Raw genomic sequence first — 19,643 nt, 5'->3', positions numbered from 1 at the left:
TACAACTTACCTCCAAGTTCTTTGACATTCAAGATGGCATTGGGAAATGGCACTGCTTTGATACTAAAACCTGAAGAGAAACACAAACGACAATCAAAGAGGCTGCGAAATAAGTCACCGCACCATTTTGTTTCCTCATTCGCTAAGTATTTCTGCTGGCGGCCGACTACGCAGATTGAAAACATATTTGTATGACATAGCAACAACATTTTGTGTGGTCCAAATTGGAGGGAAAAAAAAACCCCAATATGAGCTCAACATGCAGTTTGCAGCACAGAAAACACAAAGGGGAGGGGGGGGACTGCATCTGGATAATGTCCAAATAATAGACATGTATTTGAAGACCCAAAGGCTTTTTGTTTGATAGTGATGTCTTTCTAAGAGCATTACAAGAGTAAGAAAGTATGAAGGCAGATGCAGGTGGGAAATGGCGGCCCATGCATGCATCACTTCCAATTCTTCCCAATCCATTTTGGCAGACAAACGTGGTGCTGACAGCTAAATGTCATTTCAGAGAACCTTACCAAAATCCTTTTCTATCTATGGCAGCAGGTGCAGACAGATTTCTTTCTCCTCCTTTGAACAACCTGCTTCCAAAAGAGACGTACTTCCACTTGGGACTAAATCTGCATTGGGATTTCTGCTCGACGGCGAGGAGGGAAGAGGAATGTCGGCGACCTTGAGGGCTCGCATGACGTGGATGGAAAGTGGAGCGGTGACTACCGGGAGAGCCTCCTCTTCTGGACATACTTAACACCCACCTCCCGCTAGACGGCAAGGTTGGAATGGGCCGCTGGCTCGCGACAAGGATTTGGACAGATCCATCAAGCAGAAGAAGTGGCTTGCTTCCAATTTGAAGGACAGCGTACAGTATAATAGAAGGGGGAGCGCAGTTCAAGGCTTGAAAAACAATTATTGGAAGGCAAAGGTGACATATTTCATCCGGGTCCAAATACCTGTGGTGGGAACGACTCGGTCGCCGCCTTCGCTGCAGAGGCGCGACAGCAGGCTGGTCTTTCCGGCGCCCGTCAGGCCGATGCACACCACATCGTACTCGGGTCTCGGCGGCGGCGGTCCTTTACAGCACAGTGCCCGGAAACACTGAAAGAAAAACAAACAAACACGAGCGTCGATCCACTGGAGAAGGGATGGGATTCTTCGGCCCGACTGGGATAGTGATTAGGCGATTCCGCATTTGAGAGCTCTGACGGACGGAAGAGTCTCGGGGGGCCCTCCCGGCTGTCTTCAGGAGAAGCGAAAAAAGGTGGCAGCTGATGTCAGCGCGAGCCGACTGTTGAACCTTCTGCTATCAGAGTAGCACCGACAACTTTGATTTGTTTCATTTGAATGTCATATTGTGAGAGGCGTGTTGGATGGCTGCATGGAATTATTGGTGTGTGTGTGGCTACCCTGTCTGATTGGGCCCTTATGTCAGCCAGAGGCAGACCTGACACTTGATGAATCACACGTGGCCCAGGTCTTTTGGGCCTGCTGTGAGACATTAAGCGGCAAATGCAGTGTGAACCGTGAATGAGATCTTTTTAACTTGTGTGGAAGGATCCACTTTTCCTTTTTCACGAACCCGTCTGGCTAAGGTAGAGCGAGAGACACACACCGTGACTCTTAAGCATCTCCTATCGCATTTCAGGGTGGGGGTCAAAACAAGGTAAGCTCACGGCTCTTGTCAGTCGATGACCCTGTTCCAGACGGCGCTATCCTGTTCAATCAAAGCTTGACGGGAAGGAAAACATGCGAGAGCCGGCGAGCACCATCTGCAAGCGCATTCTCCAGGTGTGCTCGGGCATGTCATTAAAAACCTTAGCGAGTATAAAAACAAACAATTAAACAGACGAGGCGATGGAGATGCCTCCAAAACAGAGCCGCCCGTTTGATAGAGATGTGGCGAGTGTGCTTCAACAAAACCAGACGTTGACTGAGCGACCCGACCCGACCGACCGACCGACTCCTCCGTGAACCCACCGGTCGGCTCAAACGGGAAACATTCTCCTCCTCCAGATAAATGGGAAGATCAGAAACATTTTCAGAAAACGTTTGTTTGCAACCTAGATGAGGTGTCTCTATTCTGACGGCTCCGCTCGGATGCTTTGGTCCGCGACACCACTTCCCAGGTAAAGATGTGTGTGAAGGATGAAATCTCAGCCCCCAGCTGTCAACCCTCCGCAAAGACGGGCAAAAAGGTTCCAACCGATATTGAGCGGAGGCAAACGTCTTACTTTTACGTACAGTGAAGATTAAGCTACTAAAGAAGCACGCATGCAGCCGGTGCTTGACCCCGGGGGTCCCCATGCACAGCGGGGTCACTGCGAACAAGAGAAATGGTAGCTCCAACCTCTGGCCCCGCTTTGACAGCGCCCAGATTGACGAGGGCCAGCTTGGTCAAAAGGAGAAAAAGAAATACGAGCCGGGCTTCAACATTCAGGAGATGATGAAAGTATTGCGCAAGTGTTGTAAGGCCCTTTTATTGATTGTCTCACGTCTGAATTGTGAGTCCTCGAAAGGCCCGTCGAGACATTACCTCACCGTTGGTGTGAAAACTGATTGACTGGGCTTTATGGAAACAAGCGATTCAAAATAGAAATAGCGCGGCGGCGGCGGCCATCTTTGATCCCACCCCAGCTCAAGGCTCTCCTAAAAAGAGAAGATTTGAATAACTGGCAGCGGACCAGAGCTTAAACACAAGAGAGTGAAGACAACTGCTGACGCGGCTCGGTTTGTGTCAAGGTCACGTCAGCTCGAGACTACACTCGCAACCATTACATGTTCTTGAAATTCGGAGACCTTTGAAGCTTTTGACATTCCTGCCTGTTCTTCAAACTCTGCTAAAAAGGGCAGACAAGCCAAAACCTACGCAGAGGCTGACCACAGACGACCGTTTGTCCATCTGCCCTTTTCGTGTTTGAGCCGTGGAAAATGCTCAGGGCGCCCCACTGAGCCGTTATCAATCAGAGTTGAAAAATAAAATGCAAAAAGTATCCCGCCAATGAGTCATTGTCGCCGAGTTGTAAATACACACGCTGCGGTCGGTCGGTCGGTCGGACATGAGAGGAGCCGGCGGGGCGGCCGGGCTGATTTTAGAAAACCCCCTTTGTATTTTTAGAGGTAATAAATGTAGGTTAGGGGGAAGCCGCTAGCGCCGCAAGCGGACCGCTTCACGTTTCACTCGGTGGCTACCGTTGGGACACCATCGAGTTGGACTGACAGACGTGAATGAGAGCACAGGCCAAATTGAGGCGAGCGAGCGAGCAAGCATTTCTTCTCCCTTGTCAAATGACCACCGAGTGTCACAAGGGCACACGGACTGTCGTCCACGTTTGTTTTGATGGGGCACGAGCGCGATGTGATCAACTCAAAATGATGAAACATATAGGAGCAAAATAAATGCTGTTGTACTAAATGGCATGAGGTAAATAATCATCTCCACAAACAGGCGGACGTAAGACACGAACTGGCTCCCGAGACGATTTTTTTTTTTTCAGGCGACATGTCGGGACAGCACTTGTGTGCAGGGCTCACTTGTGACCTTTGGAAATGACACTCCTTTATATGGGCGTCCACCCTGACAGAGGATTAGGGTGCATGTACGCAGTCAGAACACGGGCCGGGCTGGGCCGGGCTGGGCTGGGATGGCTTGCAAAGCCAACAAGAGAAAGTGGAGGCATGCGGGAAAACGGACAGTCAATCGGGGACGGAAGGGAGAGGAGCGGGGAGTTGGAGGCAGGGGAGGGAGAGAGGGGAGGGGTCGGTTGGGGCATTCATTCATCCTCATTCATCTTCTCCCGACTCCCCCCTTCAGTTGTTGTTATTTGCCTCTTTGAAGCGAGGTGGGGGGCTGCACGGTGGGATTCAGTACAGTGAGGGAAGGAAGAGGGTGCGTGAGTGCGTGCGTGGGGCGCGTTTGCATGCCATTCTCATTAAGGGGCGAGAGAGACATGCAAGACACACAGGACTCTTCCCATGCTTCGTTGATGCTGCATCAATTACAAGTCTCCAATTAACATCTTTTTTTTCCTCTCCTAGATTTCATATGTGTTTCTAATTGTCATTACAACCGTTTTTTTTTTTTTGCATTTCAGCTGAACTGGCACAGCCACACCAGAATTTGTTCCAACTGTCAAAGTCAGATTGTTTGCCGGACGGTTGAATGAAAACTTTCACACGGGCGTATTAAAGGAACCTAATTACAAAAAAAAAAAGTTGTTTAAGCATCTTAAAGACCGAGTCTTAACACATTTGAGAACAGGCAGGCAGGCGGGCAGGCACCTGTGTGCAAAAAGCCAAATTCAAAATAAAACAGACAAAACGCACATTCGGTAACACGCTTGTCTGGAGGCACTGGCGATGAAATTCAAGATTTACGACGCTTTAAAAATGATGGGCAACTAAGGACACTAAAACAGGTGCCAGTCATTACCCCCCACATCAGAAATAGATCCCTGTGCAAACAGACAGACACACACGCACGCGTAGACGAGAACCTTTGGGGGGATACGAGACACTCTGCGCCTGAACAATGCGCTTCCAGTGGTGTGGAACGACGCAATGAATGTAGAATATGTCCACTGTTTACTTGGATGGCTGCAAAGGTGATATCTCGGAGACGGAGTGGAGTGGATTGAAATGACACACGCGGAGCAATAAGAAGACGACCCCGTCTGCAGCGGCTCAATATCCCGTCTGCATGGGGAAGCAGACCGTGTCTTACCTGGCTGGACAAAACAAGCCACAAACTATTATGCCTGCCCCCCCCCCCCCCTCCCACCAGCAGCCTGTTTTAAAGCTGATTTTCTTGTCGCCCTTTTGCAGGCACATGATGGATGCCCTCCCTTCTACGGAAGGAAGCCAGATCGTCTCTCGTCTCAGCCCTGCTGCCCAATTCATTCGGCCCACTCACTCCACTTGTGTCTGTCTCTGTCTGGCCTTCGTTTCAGAGCTTCGACACTACTGCCCTGACGCTAAGGTGTCTGGACAAGGAGACAAGCTGGAACACACGCACATACACACACAGAGCTACAGTGAAGTTAGAGCGCCCCCTGGCTTTTCTTCAGAGCGCAGACCCATGCAGTGCTGAAATTCCATTTGAAATGGAATGAAAGGGAGTGATCATGATTAGTAATGTGACTAGTAGTGTTTGCAGAATTTTTGAAAAAAAGCATGAAATGTGCACATCGTAAGAAAATGAGCCAAAAAACATTGATGACTAAAGTATAACATGACCATCTACATTAAAAAAAAATGTTCAATTTACGCTATTGGACTTTTTAGAACAAGTGCAGAGTAATTTGGACATACTCGGAAATGTTTTTCACTCGTATCACAAGGCCCGCGTATTGCCAAACGGGACAGCAATTTCTTTCTGTTCCCATTCACAGGAAGTCCCATCGTTCTGCTACGACGTGGTTGCTTGGCATCATTATTATTTAGAAGGGGGTGGGGGGGGAATCAAAGGGTAGCCTCGGAAAAACATTTGAGCTGAGAACGGCCGAGACGTCTGTCGGGAGGTTTTTCCCACCGGCCGGGCCTGGCGACTTGCGTACCATTCACTCGCTCTCTGTCCGCCATCAATAAAGTGTCTGCTGTAGAACCTTGTCGTTCTGAGACGCCACCAAGCTAGCACCCCCTTAAATCCCCAAGCTGCACAACACCAGCACCTCACCCCTCCCCATCAGCCCAACCCTTCACCCCAAAAAACACTCAAGCTTCATCACAGAGGATTAACCGGAAACCTTGACACAAGCCATTGTTACGGAGGTAGAAGGGGGCTTGTGTGCTTTTGCCACCCTGTGTGGCTCTTCTTTTTTTTGCCTCCACTTAAGATTGTGAGACCGGGGTACTCGCAGCACTCTCACTCACTTCCCTGAAGCGCACACACACACACACAACTGCAACTTCTCAACTACAGAATGAAATGAGAGTTGTTCTGAAGCAAAGAGATTGGGTGCGTGAAAAGAAAGTGAAATGGAAGCGACGCACATCGAGGGGGCAAAAGTGCTGAGGATGAGGATTCTATGTGTGTGTGTTAGGGGGTGGAGGGTGCTGTAAATCTTGATGTCACTGACAGGAAGACTGTTGCAGGCCATTACCATAAATCTGACAAACGCTAATTTGATGGGAGGCTGTATCTGTCTGCTAAAGGACCAGTCTAGACGCTCCTATTGAGGGGTCCTACAGCGTAGCCCTGTTTGTTCCCAACACCATCTGGATGTGGCACTAAGTGTCTGCTGTTATGGTTCACACACACACACACACACACGCAAACAAGTGTACAAAGCCAATAGCCGCCGCAAAGGCTTTGACATGTATATTGCCGAAACAATGCTGTGAATTTCGTGTCATTTGGCGAGAGTTTATTCAGTGTCGCTTCGGGCAAACATTAAGACGACAGGTTAGCTTACCTGCACGCGCAAAGATATATAGCCTCAAAAACATCAGTTAGATCGTATTTTAATAGCGTGTGGAGGTCGATGTGTACTTCTCAAATTGTTTTGCAAAGGTGAAGGATTTTTTAATTTACTCTCAATGATACTTCTTGTGAAATCTAGGATATATGCAGGTTAATTGGACCTTCTGATTTCAATTGGTGGCTCTACCGAGTGAGCCGCACCGATGCACGTAACCACGCCCTGTTGGGAAAATCGATGCTACCTTGTCTAGTCACTTTCGTATTGCTTACAAATCCTTCAATGTTTGAGCCGCTAAATTAAGACGACTTGCGACAGCCTCGTCCGACGGCGTCACCCCCGCGGGGGAAATTTAAATAACTTGTATCAAGAGCTAACCAGCTAACTGCATGCTGTGGAACTAGCTATATCTTCACAAGTCCAGTCATGCATTGTTTTAAGCGGTCTTGTTTTCAGCAATTTACCTTCAGGTGTGTGTAACAAGTAAATTCACTTGACTGGTCCTTTAAAATAATCCAAAGCCCTCGCAGCAGGTCAACGAGACCGCGGGGTCTTGTGGGGCCAGCGTTTCCACCCCGCCACATTTATCTGTCTGGAGCCTACCTGGCAGCCGCTGTGTGTTTCTGCAAAAGTACATTAGGTGGACAATGACGGGCATTGAAGGGCCCACCCAAGGACTGCTTTCTCTTTTTGTACAAGAAAGCAGGAGGCTGAGGTGGTGGCATGGCAGCTGCATTCAAAGAGCAAAGACACCTTCGCTCCGTGGGACATCCGGAGGGGGGGGCGTAGAACGGAGGGGAGCCGCGGGACACCATTATGGTATATAAATCTTGTAATTGGAAAGGGTGATTAGCTAGAGCGCATTAGCATATGGCGGCAAAAACTTTGGTTTGGTGGGCAAACTGTTGGGCAAAAAGATGTTTTTTCCATACCCATATAGAGGATCAAAGCTGGAGGGGCCCCCTTTTCAACGCCCAGAAAGCAGTGTGCGAGAACCGAGGGGGGTGCGGGGAGCCCCAGCTCAGAGACATTAAAAGGGCGGATGGGGTGCTCACTTGTCCCACTTACATCAGTTATAGCGCATTTCCAGACGGCATCTTGAGATGACAAACTAAATTTTGATAAAAACAAACGTTCGGGCCCCCGCTCCAACTCAATCGAGTGTGGGAAAGTTTCTTGCTCTGGGACATTGTCATTAAATATGAAAGAGCCTGCCCCATCAACTATTTCTAGGCCCCTTTGCAAAAAAAAAAAAAAGAGCTGATGGGGACCGAGTGAACAATAAATCTGTTTTTATACATCGAGAAGAGCATTGAATGAATGGGACCCACAAACCGGGCAAGTCTTTTCAATTCCAAAAAGATCCTTGCGTTTGATTTTCAAAATAGAGGAAACGAATGCGTATCACAGTAACAAGGTCAGTCCGCACCGACCTTGAGTATCGTAGGACGAGTAAACAGGATACGATCAAATACATTTCTCAGTGGGAAACGATGACAGAAGGAAAACTGTCCATCACTTTTGTTAAGATGATTGCATGTTTCCAAATGTACCAATCAATAAATGTTTACCTAAGTTGCATATTTGAAAATCCACAGTATTGTTAATTGTGGCATTACCCAAGTTACTGCCACAATTAAAAAAAAAAAAAAAGAATTTATTTTAGCTAAAAAGTGTTTTTTTTTTTTTTTTTTTTATACATACGTGTCAAACCCAAGGTCCACGGGCCAGATAAGGCCCATCACATCATTTTATGTGTCCCGCAAAGACAAATTGTGCATCGACTTCATGTGTCAATACCAAAATTGTCTTTACTTTTAAAAAAATAGAGATACTGCTAGCAATCTTTATTACCAATCATCTTTTTAAAAAATGTGAACAGTTTTTACTAGTCTGTGATTTCAAAACTAGTTATCAGTTTGTTGTGTAGCCTATAGTGTATATAATATAAGGCCAAAGTTGACGGTCATAATGGCCCTCTGAAGGAAACTGATGAGTTTGACACCCCTGGCTCCGCCCTAAAGGTCATGAGGCAAAGGTTGAATGGAGACAACTGGACTCCACAAACATTGGGAAAAATGACTTGGGCTATTATGCTATCAGTCGAATGTGCCAGATATGGTGACCGTTCCACTATTTAAAAGCAATACAGGAGGTCCTCTGTTTGTCTTCCAATCCTGTGGGAAAGCCTGCACGTGATTTGTGCCACAGACAAAAACGCCATGGAATGACTTAACATCTCTATTAAAAGCTTCCTTGCTAAAACAATAGCAGAAACTTCTGTGGCTGCACTGTAAGCAATTAGGCAGACACAAACAGCACTGATAAGAAACATAAGCGGCTATTTTTGAGGCTTTAAATGTGGATGCGAGCCATCCCATAAGACATCCCCAAAGTATTTTGCTCTCTCGCAACACGCGTCCGGCGGACAATGCGGTCGAGACTCCGTTTGGGTTAGATTGCGGAGCGGAACAATCATAATGGATGTGACAGTATGTGGGAAATTGGGAGGTCGTTTCAGAGTCTGCGTCAGAAAGCAAGCAGACACATTGTTTTAACCTTTGCCGGAGGAGCCTGTGTCTCATTCCCAGGGGCTGGCTGGCCGATGACTTCAATGGGCCTTCATTAAGCACGGTTAGTGTCAACAGTTAATTATGCAAATGAGGAGAGCCAGTAGGAGTCCGTGGCCTCACCCTTTCATTGCCTCCTCACATACACAAAATGTACCACCCACCATATCCCACATACGCGCCTTTCATACATGACTTTTGCTCCTCACTCACTCCTTGTCAAGAAGAATCCAAAACGGGTTATGGCGCCCGCCCATACATAAATGGAGGCCGACGAGGCCCCTGAGGTCTCCAGTGGCTTTTCTTGCCATCAAAGAACCTCCGGAAGATCCTCGCTGGGTGAGGCTGAAAGCTCTCCTCAGCGAGACCTGGCGCGCGGGAGGGCACGGGCGCCTCTCCGAAAACAAAAATGAGGTCAAAAAAGTGCATCCAAACAGTCAAGTGGGCATGACAGCCAAATTCGCCCTTTGTCTAGGCTGACGGTCATGACGGGCCTTTTGCTCTTCTGCCTCTCCGCACACGTGATGTCAATGGCCTCCTAACTCTGACGCCGGCGGTAATTAATAACGGCACGCCTCGGGCCCCTCACTCGGGTCTACTCGCGGCGTTGAATCCAATGGATCTCGGCGTTTGGATCGGGTACGTTATTAGGCAACTGTTGCGGGGGCTCTGCTTCCCTTCAGCCCTCTGACGCATGGAGAAGCAGCATCGCATTTTTTTTTTTTTACGGGAGACGCTCCATTCATTTTCGGAATCATCCTGTTGTTGACTTGATTTTCCCACCGCTTTGTTCTAACAAACAATCGACTTACGTAATAGGAAAATGAGAACCAGACGTTAAGAACAACCGATGCGGTGGTGCAGCGATCCACGCAGAGATCACGGCGTGACGTGTGCGAGGGCATTTTCCAATCACAGCATTTCACAACACCATCCAATGACCACGTGACCCTCTAGCAGAGTCATTCCATGCTGTTGATGAACTAAGATGTTATAGATTATATAAGCACAGAAGAAAAAGGCAACCAGCATTCATTTCTTTTCAATGATCCTTTCAATCTGATCATTATTTGTGGTTTGTGGTCACAATGGCGCTACTTTGCTCTATGTGATGCTTTCCCTGTATTGGGACGCCACCTACTGGATGTTGCAGGATCATGTGCAGTTTAGGATAGTTAACATAAATGCCATGTTACTATACTATGATTCGAGAAAAAAAGAAAATCTTACTTTAAGTGTTGTGCTGATATTATGACATGATAAAACACTTTAGCACCAGGAAAAAGGTGCCATCCAAGGCTGAAAGTAGAGCAACCGTGGCTAGTCGGAAACTTCATATCCGACAGTAAATGTTTCCCTCTGTGGGAAACAGAGGGTAACATTTACTGAGTCGAAATAGAGGAAGGAACAAAGGCCAACTGTGCCACGATCCGTCACACGGCAAATTGGGATGCGGCATAGTTCAACTTTCCCCGTCCGACCTCCGTATGATTGACGTGAAAAACAACATGTTCAGACTTTCTATGAGCTCAAATCATTGTCAGATGTCATCAAAGGTTACATTCAAGTCAAATAATGTCAACCTAGCATAAGGTGGAGTCCAAAAGATTGACAGGCCATCTTGGTTTTACACCCTACGATCATCTCATTAAAGATCATGAGGCACTTTTGGAACTTACCGACTCAAATGTTGCACAAACGCTGAAATGTAAACACTCTTTTTTTTTTTTTATTATTAGTGTATCTTTCGTAAAACACAGACGGCGGACACGTCATATCAAGATTTGGGCACACGAACGGCGCCAGATTTGCGTAAAAAGCACATTAAAGTGACCTCTAATGTGATCAAGTAAATGGAGTCCAGGAAAACAAGTGCTTATAATAAATGCTTGAATTGTTTCAACATGTTTTGGCCACTGTTCACAGAAACCTTTTTTTTTTTTTTTTTTTTTTTTTTTTTTAAGAGGTGCTAAGGGCTGCGTACAATAAAACTAGATCGTGATTTTACTGAAATGTGGGCCTCTTTGATGTGCCGGTTGCCACACATCCGTCCGTCTCAGATAGCACGAAAACACTCCACTTTGAATCTGCCATGAAGTGGCCGCACGGTTTTCCGATTTCTCATGAAAACAAAACTCAGTCATATATATATCTGCTCGGGCAAGGAATCAATCAAATAGATGATGAGCTTGCAAGGAACAGAAACGTGTCATCACTAGAGTTGACTTGCCTGATTCGACACCTAATGAGCAACTATTTGGCTCCACCCAGAGGACAAAAGAAATAATTTCACCCTTTACTCAAAAGGGGACAAATTTACAGAAAATGGACGACTTATTTTGTTGCTTGGATACAATAGTTGGGTTTCTAATTGTGAAATTAAATACTTAAGTCAATCTGAAAAATCCAAATCACAAAATAAATCTGGGAGCAAGCCATCCTGCATTTCCACTGAATAACTGCAAGATTTTCCACCCATGACATGATGAGAGCTGCTTTCAAGAACAGTTTGGCTGCGGTACAACAGCGTCATGCAAACATGCTTAAACAAATCAAATACGCACCATTGATAGACAACTAAACCTTTTAAGGAACGTACCAGTAGAGGGCGCCATTGCTCTTTCTGGGACCCCGACCGAACGGCATCTTTATTGAAAATAGAGCTGTCAGGAATAGTAATTGGAGCATGATTGTCAAGTTGGAGTCCCTTTGGTAATACCCTGCTGCAATTGCAGTGCCGATATTTCATAATGACTATGCAATGGCCCCAAATTCCATATTTGATTGAATTCAGCTTTTGGAGATACTATTTCCATGTGTGGGACAGATTAATGTGGATTGGATAAGAAGATCTGAACCAAAATTTAATCTCATATTTTTGTGTGTCTGCCACAAATGAACATTAATCCACAATCCTCTGCTCCTCCAAATATAGCACAAATGGACTGAGTGTTTTTGACTTGACCACAAGAATGCCACAAAGTGCCGAATGCAGATTTGCTGTGCAAAAAAAAAAGAGGTTTACCAGATTCAATCAAACAGTTTACATACATGAAGGCACTATCTGTGTTGTGAAGCTGCCCTGCACATTTGCTGAATCCCTAATCAGTTTGCAACACCAATTTGTTGTTTATGCAAGCCAACTGTCACCCAAAAGAAATAAATGCTATTCTTAAAGAAAGGAGTCCAAACTGATGCACGACTGCAAAAAAGGTCACAAGACTTCCGGCAATGGCTGGCGGCCAAAAAGAGCACAAATAAAAAGAAGCCCCAAGACTTGGATTACTATTGGACTCTTGGACCCGCTCGCTTATCACCATAATCTCTGGTTAAGCATATGACAAGACGCTTCAGGCCCTGAGCTCGGTGGGAAAATGAATTTTTTTGACTCGTGCAAAAAGACGCCTCTTCACATGTTAAAACAAAAGCTCGTTTTATCGCAAGGGCGTTCAAACTGTGCCACGCGAATCATGCGAGTAACGCGCTGTGGCGATCCGTGACCCACCAAAAGGTCATCATTTTTGTTACAAGCTCATCTTAATGACAGGCTAATGACTAGCATTGTTGTCTTGGGACCTTTGAAGCAATTGAATGGTGCAGCAACACATGTTGACAGACTATTTGCATTCTTTATCCTCTGTGAGGAGCGACTTACTGCATCTTCCTAAGGAACTGAGACGTCAATGCATATCGATACGTCTGTACTAAAGGCAAAAATCGACTTAATATGGTCTTTGTGTCATTATTGTATGATTTCATAAAGTTCAATATTCTAAAGGGCTATTTTTGCTGAATAAAAAAACAATTTTTAGTTCTTTAGACTGGAGTTTCTGATACAGGACCAAGTGAGAAGATGACGTCCAGACGCCTGTTAACTGTCGGCTAGCACCTCTCACTAGAGGTGTGGAAAGCTCAGCGACGACTCAAGCATGTCGGGGAGGGGAGTGTTAGCATCAGAGAGATGCTAGGCAGAGATGTATTTGATCGACACGTTTTCAGATATTGAATGGACATATTGCCACATCCGTGTCACTCCTTGACAAAGCGTTTTCGGAGTTGTTTATCACTTTCTGGCTTACGGCAATATCTGGAGCAACATGTTTCCGTAAAGCGACAATCACCGAAGCAGACGTTTTACAACGAGCATTTATACAAAATGACCTGCCAGAAACATTATTACGCTCAGTTGTTGGTTCATTAACACAAAGCGACGGCAATCGGCATATCTGTTCCGATTGTTCCGTGTCAACTCAAAGGGACCCTACTGGAGTGTAACGTGGCACTTTGTCAGATTGCTCGAATGATCATATTTGGTTGCAAATCACGGAATATTTTGTTGCTCACTTTAACACGTACATTGTGGCGCCCCGGTTCCTGGTATACAAACTTCACAAATTCCGAGGCGATGTGGCCCGCTTTTGTCAGCCGTCAAACAGGAAGTACTCCTTTTGTTTCCCCAAACAGGCTGACCAGAATTCCTTCCGAAAAGCCGCCTTGACGCAACAAAACAAAGCAGTAAAGCTCGGCATTCAGGTTGAAGGAAACCAATACGAGATAGCGAGCGAGTGACCTTTTCAATCAACATTTTCAAGCGCGCCCCGCCCGCCCGCCCGCCCGGGGGTGGCCCGCCGGCTCGGCTGCTCCCATCCTGCTTTAGAAAAGGACGGAAGGAAGCAGGTTGCAAATATAAGGCCCAGTTTACAGCTATGGAAACACAAACCCCAACCTAAAGACACCTTTGTATATTTGATGTATACAGTGTAGACTTCTGACACGTTCAAAGTTCATGTCATTCTACCTTAAGATAAAGTCTTATAATAAGATGAGGGGATTGCACCAAATACCGATAAGGGAGCCGAAAATAGCACTTCCCGAGTTGCTCCACAGTAAACACGAGGCTGTTTGTCGTCCACATTGCTTCTGAAGCGCAATAGTGAGATGCAACGGGAAATCGAGCTCTTGATAAAAACACATTACAAAAATGTTTACAGTCACTGTTTAGCTTACAAGGTCAGTGAGTAGAGTACAACAAGAAAGGGAATGTTTTGATCATACATTTTGTATCCAATTAATCGATGGGATAATCCATAGGATAAAGGATTCGAAGAACATTTGATAGCGACAGCCCTAGTTCGGTTCTGTCTTATTTACAGGAGTAATCTTAAAGTGCATAAATCAGTGACACTGCCTGCAATATTTATGAACTCACTGCTCGATTTGCTTACTTGGAGACAAATACGATATGAATTAGCCGGCTCGTTTGATTACAATGACAAAACGTAAGATAGGATACGCATCGTAGAAAATGTCCTCATTTAACTTTGAGAAGCTCCAGCAGCTTAACCGCTGTAAGGTGCCGCCGCCGCCACGTGCAATTTCCGGGGTGAAGTTTCGCTTTAATCGGGCCATTCCGCTTTGCACACTCCACTGGGTTTGTTTTTCAGGGAAGCCTTGAGATTGTCGGATTCCAGTAGGGAGGGTGCTGGGCTCATTTTCCAGCCCATTAATGGCATAATGAAGTGACCGCCACGTGCCTAATAGGCACCCATTAACCCCTTGAGAATCGGACCGAATTGAGTGCAATCTGGATGGAACGCTTTGGGTTCGAAATATCAAATGCATTGGTGTTATTAGGCGAAGGGATTTTTAGCCGCAGCGGCTGTGAGAAATTCGGAACAGAAGCAGCGGAATGGGAAAGGCACGTTAGTTTGACAGTTACACAACGTAGTGAAAAAGTACTTTTAGCACTTCAACGTGACACTTTTGGAGTGAACATTGTGACTGGACCGCATTGCAGATCAAACTGAAAAGGAGAAGGCCAGACATGTCCAAAAAGTTGTTGTGCCAACTTGCCAAGTCTTAACAAGGATGAGTGCGAATGAATACAATCCGACCACAATTATGCACAGTTGCTGTCCACCTCAATATTCAGTATAGACAGAGAGAAATGAAGTAGCACATAAGCGCCACAGCGGGAGGAAACAATCTGGAAAGGACTGAGGATGTCCAAAGTTTGGAAATGTGCCACACGTAAACACAAAGATAAAAGTGCTATCCGTCAACTGCAACACACAATTTGCTGACACAAGAGCAAGTCGACAATCCCCGGCCGGCACAATGTAGTGGCAACACTGTTGGCCCGCAACTGACACCCGGCAACAGTTGGCCAGGTAACAAGCAGACACTCATTTCATCACAATCTCATTGACTGACACACACGTCACTCACCTATCCCGACACGCTCACAACGTGACCGCAAGTGAACAAAAATAATACCTGCGCATTACGTGACTCTGACTTGGGATGGCAAAACCCATTTCCATTCCACGACGGGACAATCACAATGAAAAAAAACGACAACTGATAACGCACATCATCTACCAAACCACCGGCTCAGTCAAATCTAGCGCCCACCGAGAGGACGACTACAAGCGGCATCGGAGGTTGTCAACTTTACCGAGCGCATCTGCCCACGCACACGACACGGAGAGAGGCCTCGGAATAATAAGGCAACGTTCGTCTGTGCTGCGACTGAGGGGGGTGAGTCATGTGTGAGACGAGAGGTGCTACGACGCTCGCGTTCATTTGAAATTGGTCCAATGATTTCTCGTTTTTTAACTGATTCTCCAGATCGATTGAAGGCACCGATGGAGAGCCGATAGCCAGTGGTGGCATATCAAACCACTAAGGTTCCTCACCCTTGCTTTTGGGAATAACAGGAGCGAGCAGCTGGAAGCTCGGTCGGTCGAACATCTCCTGGCTCCTCCTCAGGCATACATGAAAGGCAGCAAACGCTCCATTCAGCAGCCAGAGTTGGCCTGCCTGCTTCAAAAGCGAACATCCCCAAATTCACAACGAGCCAGGACGCCCGACATTACAAAATCCACCTGACGCGACAACCGTAGCTTTTTTAGGAATGTTTCTTACCCTGTAAAGTCCGATTCTGCACAAGGCAAGGGAGACCTGCATGTGCTCCGACATTGCGCTCAGCAACAGGCGTAACCCGCGGCAACAAGCCAAGCCTCCCTGAGTGAGTGAATGGATGGATGCGGAGGGACGGACGGACGGATGGATGGACGATGATCACGAGTCCGGCGCTGGGCTGCCTGGTTGCCGGCTTCCCTTGTGTTTACTCGCCTTTTTCATTCATGACAAATGCAAAATAAATAAAACGATCAGGAGGAACGGTGAGCGAGAGCTTGCCACGGAGATTAGGTGCTCGGTGACAACTACAAATCCAGAATAAGAACACAAATTGGATTAGTCACCATTACACACCCACGCACTCCATAATGTCCAACCTAGATGTATGTATCGGTTTGTGTGTGAGGAGGACAAAAGAAGACTGGAGCTTGCAGTGGGCGCGTGGGGACTCAAGAAGGTGCTGGTTCAGCTCAGCCGTCAAGCCACGGTCACAGCTATTGCCGACTTGGGAATGTTCGCTATCGTCTCGTCCCGTCGCCAAGGGGATACACCGGTGAGCCGTGATTGGTTGTGAACTGGCAACTGTGATGTCATTGTCAGTCGCCAGCAAGTGGCAAAATGGCCGCCGCCCTCTGAGATGGATCAAAACTTTGCAGCTTAACTCAAATTCCACAAACACAATATTAATCAGAATGACTTGTTGGGGGCACATACAACGTATTAATGTATCTTGTAAAGAAAATGTTGGGGTTGACTTTAAGAATGCTCCACGTCATACACCCAAGTTTGTTTGTTTATTCCGCTGCCTTTATTGCTAAAAAATGCTGTGACAAATAAATACGTTGGAGGTTGACCTGACTGTTGGACCTTAGATGAATTTTGTGGAGCAAAGCATTCCTGCAGCTTATGGGCAGAGCATAAGATTTCACCTTGAAATACAAGGAGCAGTCATGTGGCTAAAATAAATGACCTCTGGAAAGCATTTAACTATCGTGCCGTGTTTCCTTCGTGGATGTTCAAAGTTAAACGGAGGCGTTATCCATTTACTGTAGTGTGCCTCAAATTGGGGTTGGATGGATTACTGAATGGCTTTATGGTTTAACTATCAAGGGCAAAAATGACTGAAGAAAAAAAGACGAGTCAAAGGAAATCAAAAATTCATACTGTCTCTTTCAGTGTGACCTTTCTATCTATCACTCCAATCACAAACTCTTAAGCGCTCTTATCTTATTTATTTTCTGCATGTTTTAAAAAGTACAGAAGGTTGTGGAGCAGATCAATCATGTGCTTCCATCTCTTTTTAAAATCATCGCCTGGGGACTGTGAGCACAAATAATGCCAGTGGTGTGAATCAAGCATGCAAACATTCCCGATTAGTCGTACTTCGCACTGTCATCGGCTGGCTCCCTCTCGCACTAGACAAGCGTCCAGTGCGCTGCCAGGGCGTGTCGGGCCGCTCGGTGGACTTGGAATTTAGAAAAGCTGTATCGTGGCAACGGCTAGCAGCAAATGCCTCTCTGAAAACTGCAACGTCGTGTGGCCCTTTTAATACTTTGCCCAGCAAAAATTCTAAATTCTCCATACAACAACACAGTATTTGCTACTTGGGATCTTACAACCATGTCAGAAGAAAAAAAAAAGTCAAGTGTTAAAAAAATTTAATGTTTTTTTTCTTTCTTCGCTATTGTGTATGTTGTATTTGACCAAAATGTATGTTTGGACACAAACAGTTCTCAAATATATGAATTAAACACTAAACGTGAAATACAAGGCAACAGTATTTTGCAGTGATTCTTGCGCGTACCACTAGAGGGAGCCCGAGAAGCACTAGAGCAGGGGTCTCAAACTCAATTTACGTGGGGGAGTCTTGATGTGTCTGGGACATATCAAATATTCCACAAAAAAATGGGTTTTTAATAAATTTAAAAAACATCTCAATCTTTATTATCAACAGTCGGGAACATTCAGTTCTTCCGCATATGAACAAGATTGGCAACACGGTCTCTCTCCCTGGTACTTTGCATACTTCTCAACACATCTCATTGTGTAAAATCCGATTTTCTTGAAAACTGCCTATATTTGTCCTACGACTGACTGGCGACGAGTCAAGGATGTACCCCGCCTCTCGCCCAAAGTCTGCTGGGCTAGTCTCCAGCTCACCCGCAGCCAAAATGAGGACCAGCCTAATAGAAAATAGATGGATGGGCATCACAAAGATTTAGATTGCTTGCATGTGAATCTGGCTTGAAGCTATCTGACAACAATGAGTGGCCAACATCCTCTGCATCTTCCCACCCTGAAGGATGTCAACAACAATGTCTGTTATTATTTTCCACTCTATTGTTGCACTGTTTCAACAGATTATTGACTCGGTGGAAGAGTGGTGGGTTCAATCCCCTGCCCTGTAATCATTCTGAAGTTTCCTTGAGCAAGACACTTTAGCGTGGGAAGGCGCTACGCCAATTCACCATTTCCACGCATTTCTATAGTGTTGAGCGTTTTGAGCGTGGTCACGAAACTAATTATGCACGTATCTCACTCCACTGAGAAGAAATGTAAACAACAGAGCACAAGGGGCTGGTTCGGGAGTTAGATCAAGATCCGATCCACAGTTCCCCTCAAATGCAGCATGCAGCATGGAGCAAACGTAAAGCATGACCTGATACCTTGGAACACTTTTGACGCTGAATGTTTTGGTTAGCTCATTAGCATAAGGACCCCCCCACTGTGGTTCCAGCCAGCATACTTGGGCGACCCCTCTTACAAACGACAGCAATGTCAAAAAAGCGATATCATAACTGCACGGGGGACAGAAAAGCAGCAATGCCACTCCATTTTGACAAATGTACTCACCAGATAATCCATGTACAGCCGCTGTGCAGTTCCAGCAAGACGATCAGACTTTGAGGAAAATGTTCAAAATGTTGGAAAATGAGCTTCCAGGCAACACGTCGCCTTCCGACAAGCCACAGTAGGGTGTGAAAAAAACAGCCTTCAGTGGGCTAGCACTCGGGGCTTTGCTTCACCGTCTCCTCCGCCTGTAAGCACGCCGAAACTAGGCAGCGACGTCCCGGCTGGGTAACGCTAATCGATCGGAGGGCTTTTTCCTCACCTGGAGCACGCACTCGAGCTCACTCGCAGCTTTTTTTTTTTTTTTTGTCCCGCACAGTAGAACGGTTGGATTGTTGCTCCGGTTGGTTGGCTTGATGAGGAAATCGACTCAGCCTCTGTGGTGACGTCACGGAGCGTGATCACGTGATCAACCACATGGCGACGATATTGTGATTTGATAGGAAAGCGAGAAAGAATTCCAATCATTTTTTAAAATCATTTTATGTATTTGTACTCAAGGAAATGGTTACTAGCACATGTAAGTGTAATGTGAGTATGAGCTGAACGAAACAATACAATTAAAATCATTTATCTACGGTGAACTTTGACGTAATACTGTACCCACACAGGTAGGAAGATGACATCCAAAGTACTTTGACAGACAGTACAAAGTCCATGTAATGGTAAAATGGGCTGACACTCGCATTTCTACCTTTGGTACTCAAAACGCTTCTCTTGTTTCTTCCCCCGAGTTTTGTCATCATTTAGTGACGAATATTTACCTTTGTTGTGTGATTGGGCGATTAAACAAGCAGGCTAACAATATATATAATCATTTAATGATTGTAATAGTGATAAGTAGAAATGTGGAATGTTTGCAAGTAAACGGTATGCGGTG

At 46.0% G+C, this 19,643-nt stretch overlaps 2 protein-coding genes across 2 annotated transcripts in view; one reads left to right on the top strand and one right to left on the bottom strand.

The window, feature by feature from the left end:
* The window catches only part of LOC119127295 (ADP-ribosylation factor-like protein 15), a 51,673-nt gene extending 32,535 nt beyond the window's left edge, over nucleotides 1-19,138 (bottom strand). The window contains exons 1-3 of the mRNA XM_037259206.1: nucleotides 18,767-19,138; nucleotides 957-1,101; nucleotides 11-70 (exon numbers count right to left, since the gene is read on the bottom strand). Of these exons, the coding sequence (XP_037115101.1) occupies nucleotides 11-70; nucleotides 957-1,101; nucleotides 18,767-18,778 (217 nt within the window). The 5' untranslated portion in view covers nucleotides 18,779-19,138. The remainder of the gene's footprint in view (nucleotides 1-10; nucleotides 71-956; nucleotides 1,102-18,766) is intronic.
* The window catches only part of LOC119127193, a 665,522-nt gene that overhangs the window by 518,422 nt on the left and 127,457 nt on the right, over nucleotides 1-19,643 (top strand). The window lies entirely within an intron of this gene.

The sequence above is a fragment of the Syngnathus acus genome, chromosome 9 (assembly GCF_901709675.1).
Source record: "Syngnathus acus chromosome 9, fSynAcu1.2, whole genome shotgun sequence".
Taxonomy (NCBI): Eukaryota; Metazoa; Chordata; class Actinopteri; order Syngnathiformes; family Syngnathidae; genus Syngnathus; species Syngnathus acus.
Note: the sequence above shows the minus strand (reverse complement) of the source record. Positions and strands in the feature narration are given on the sequence as shown.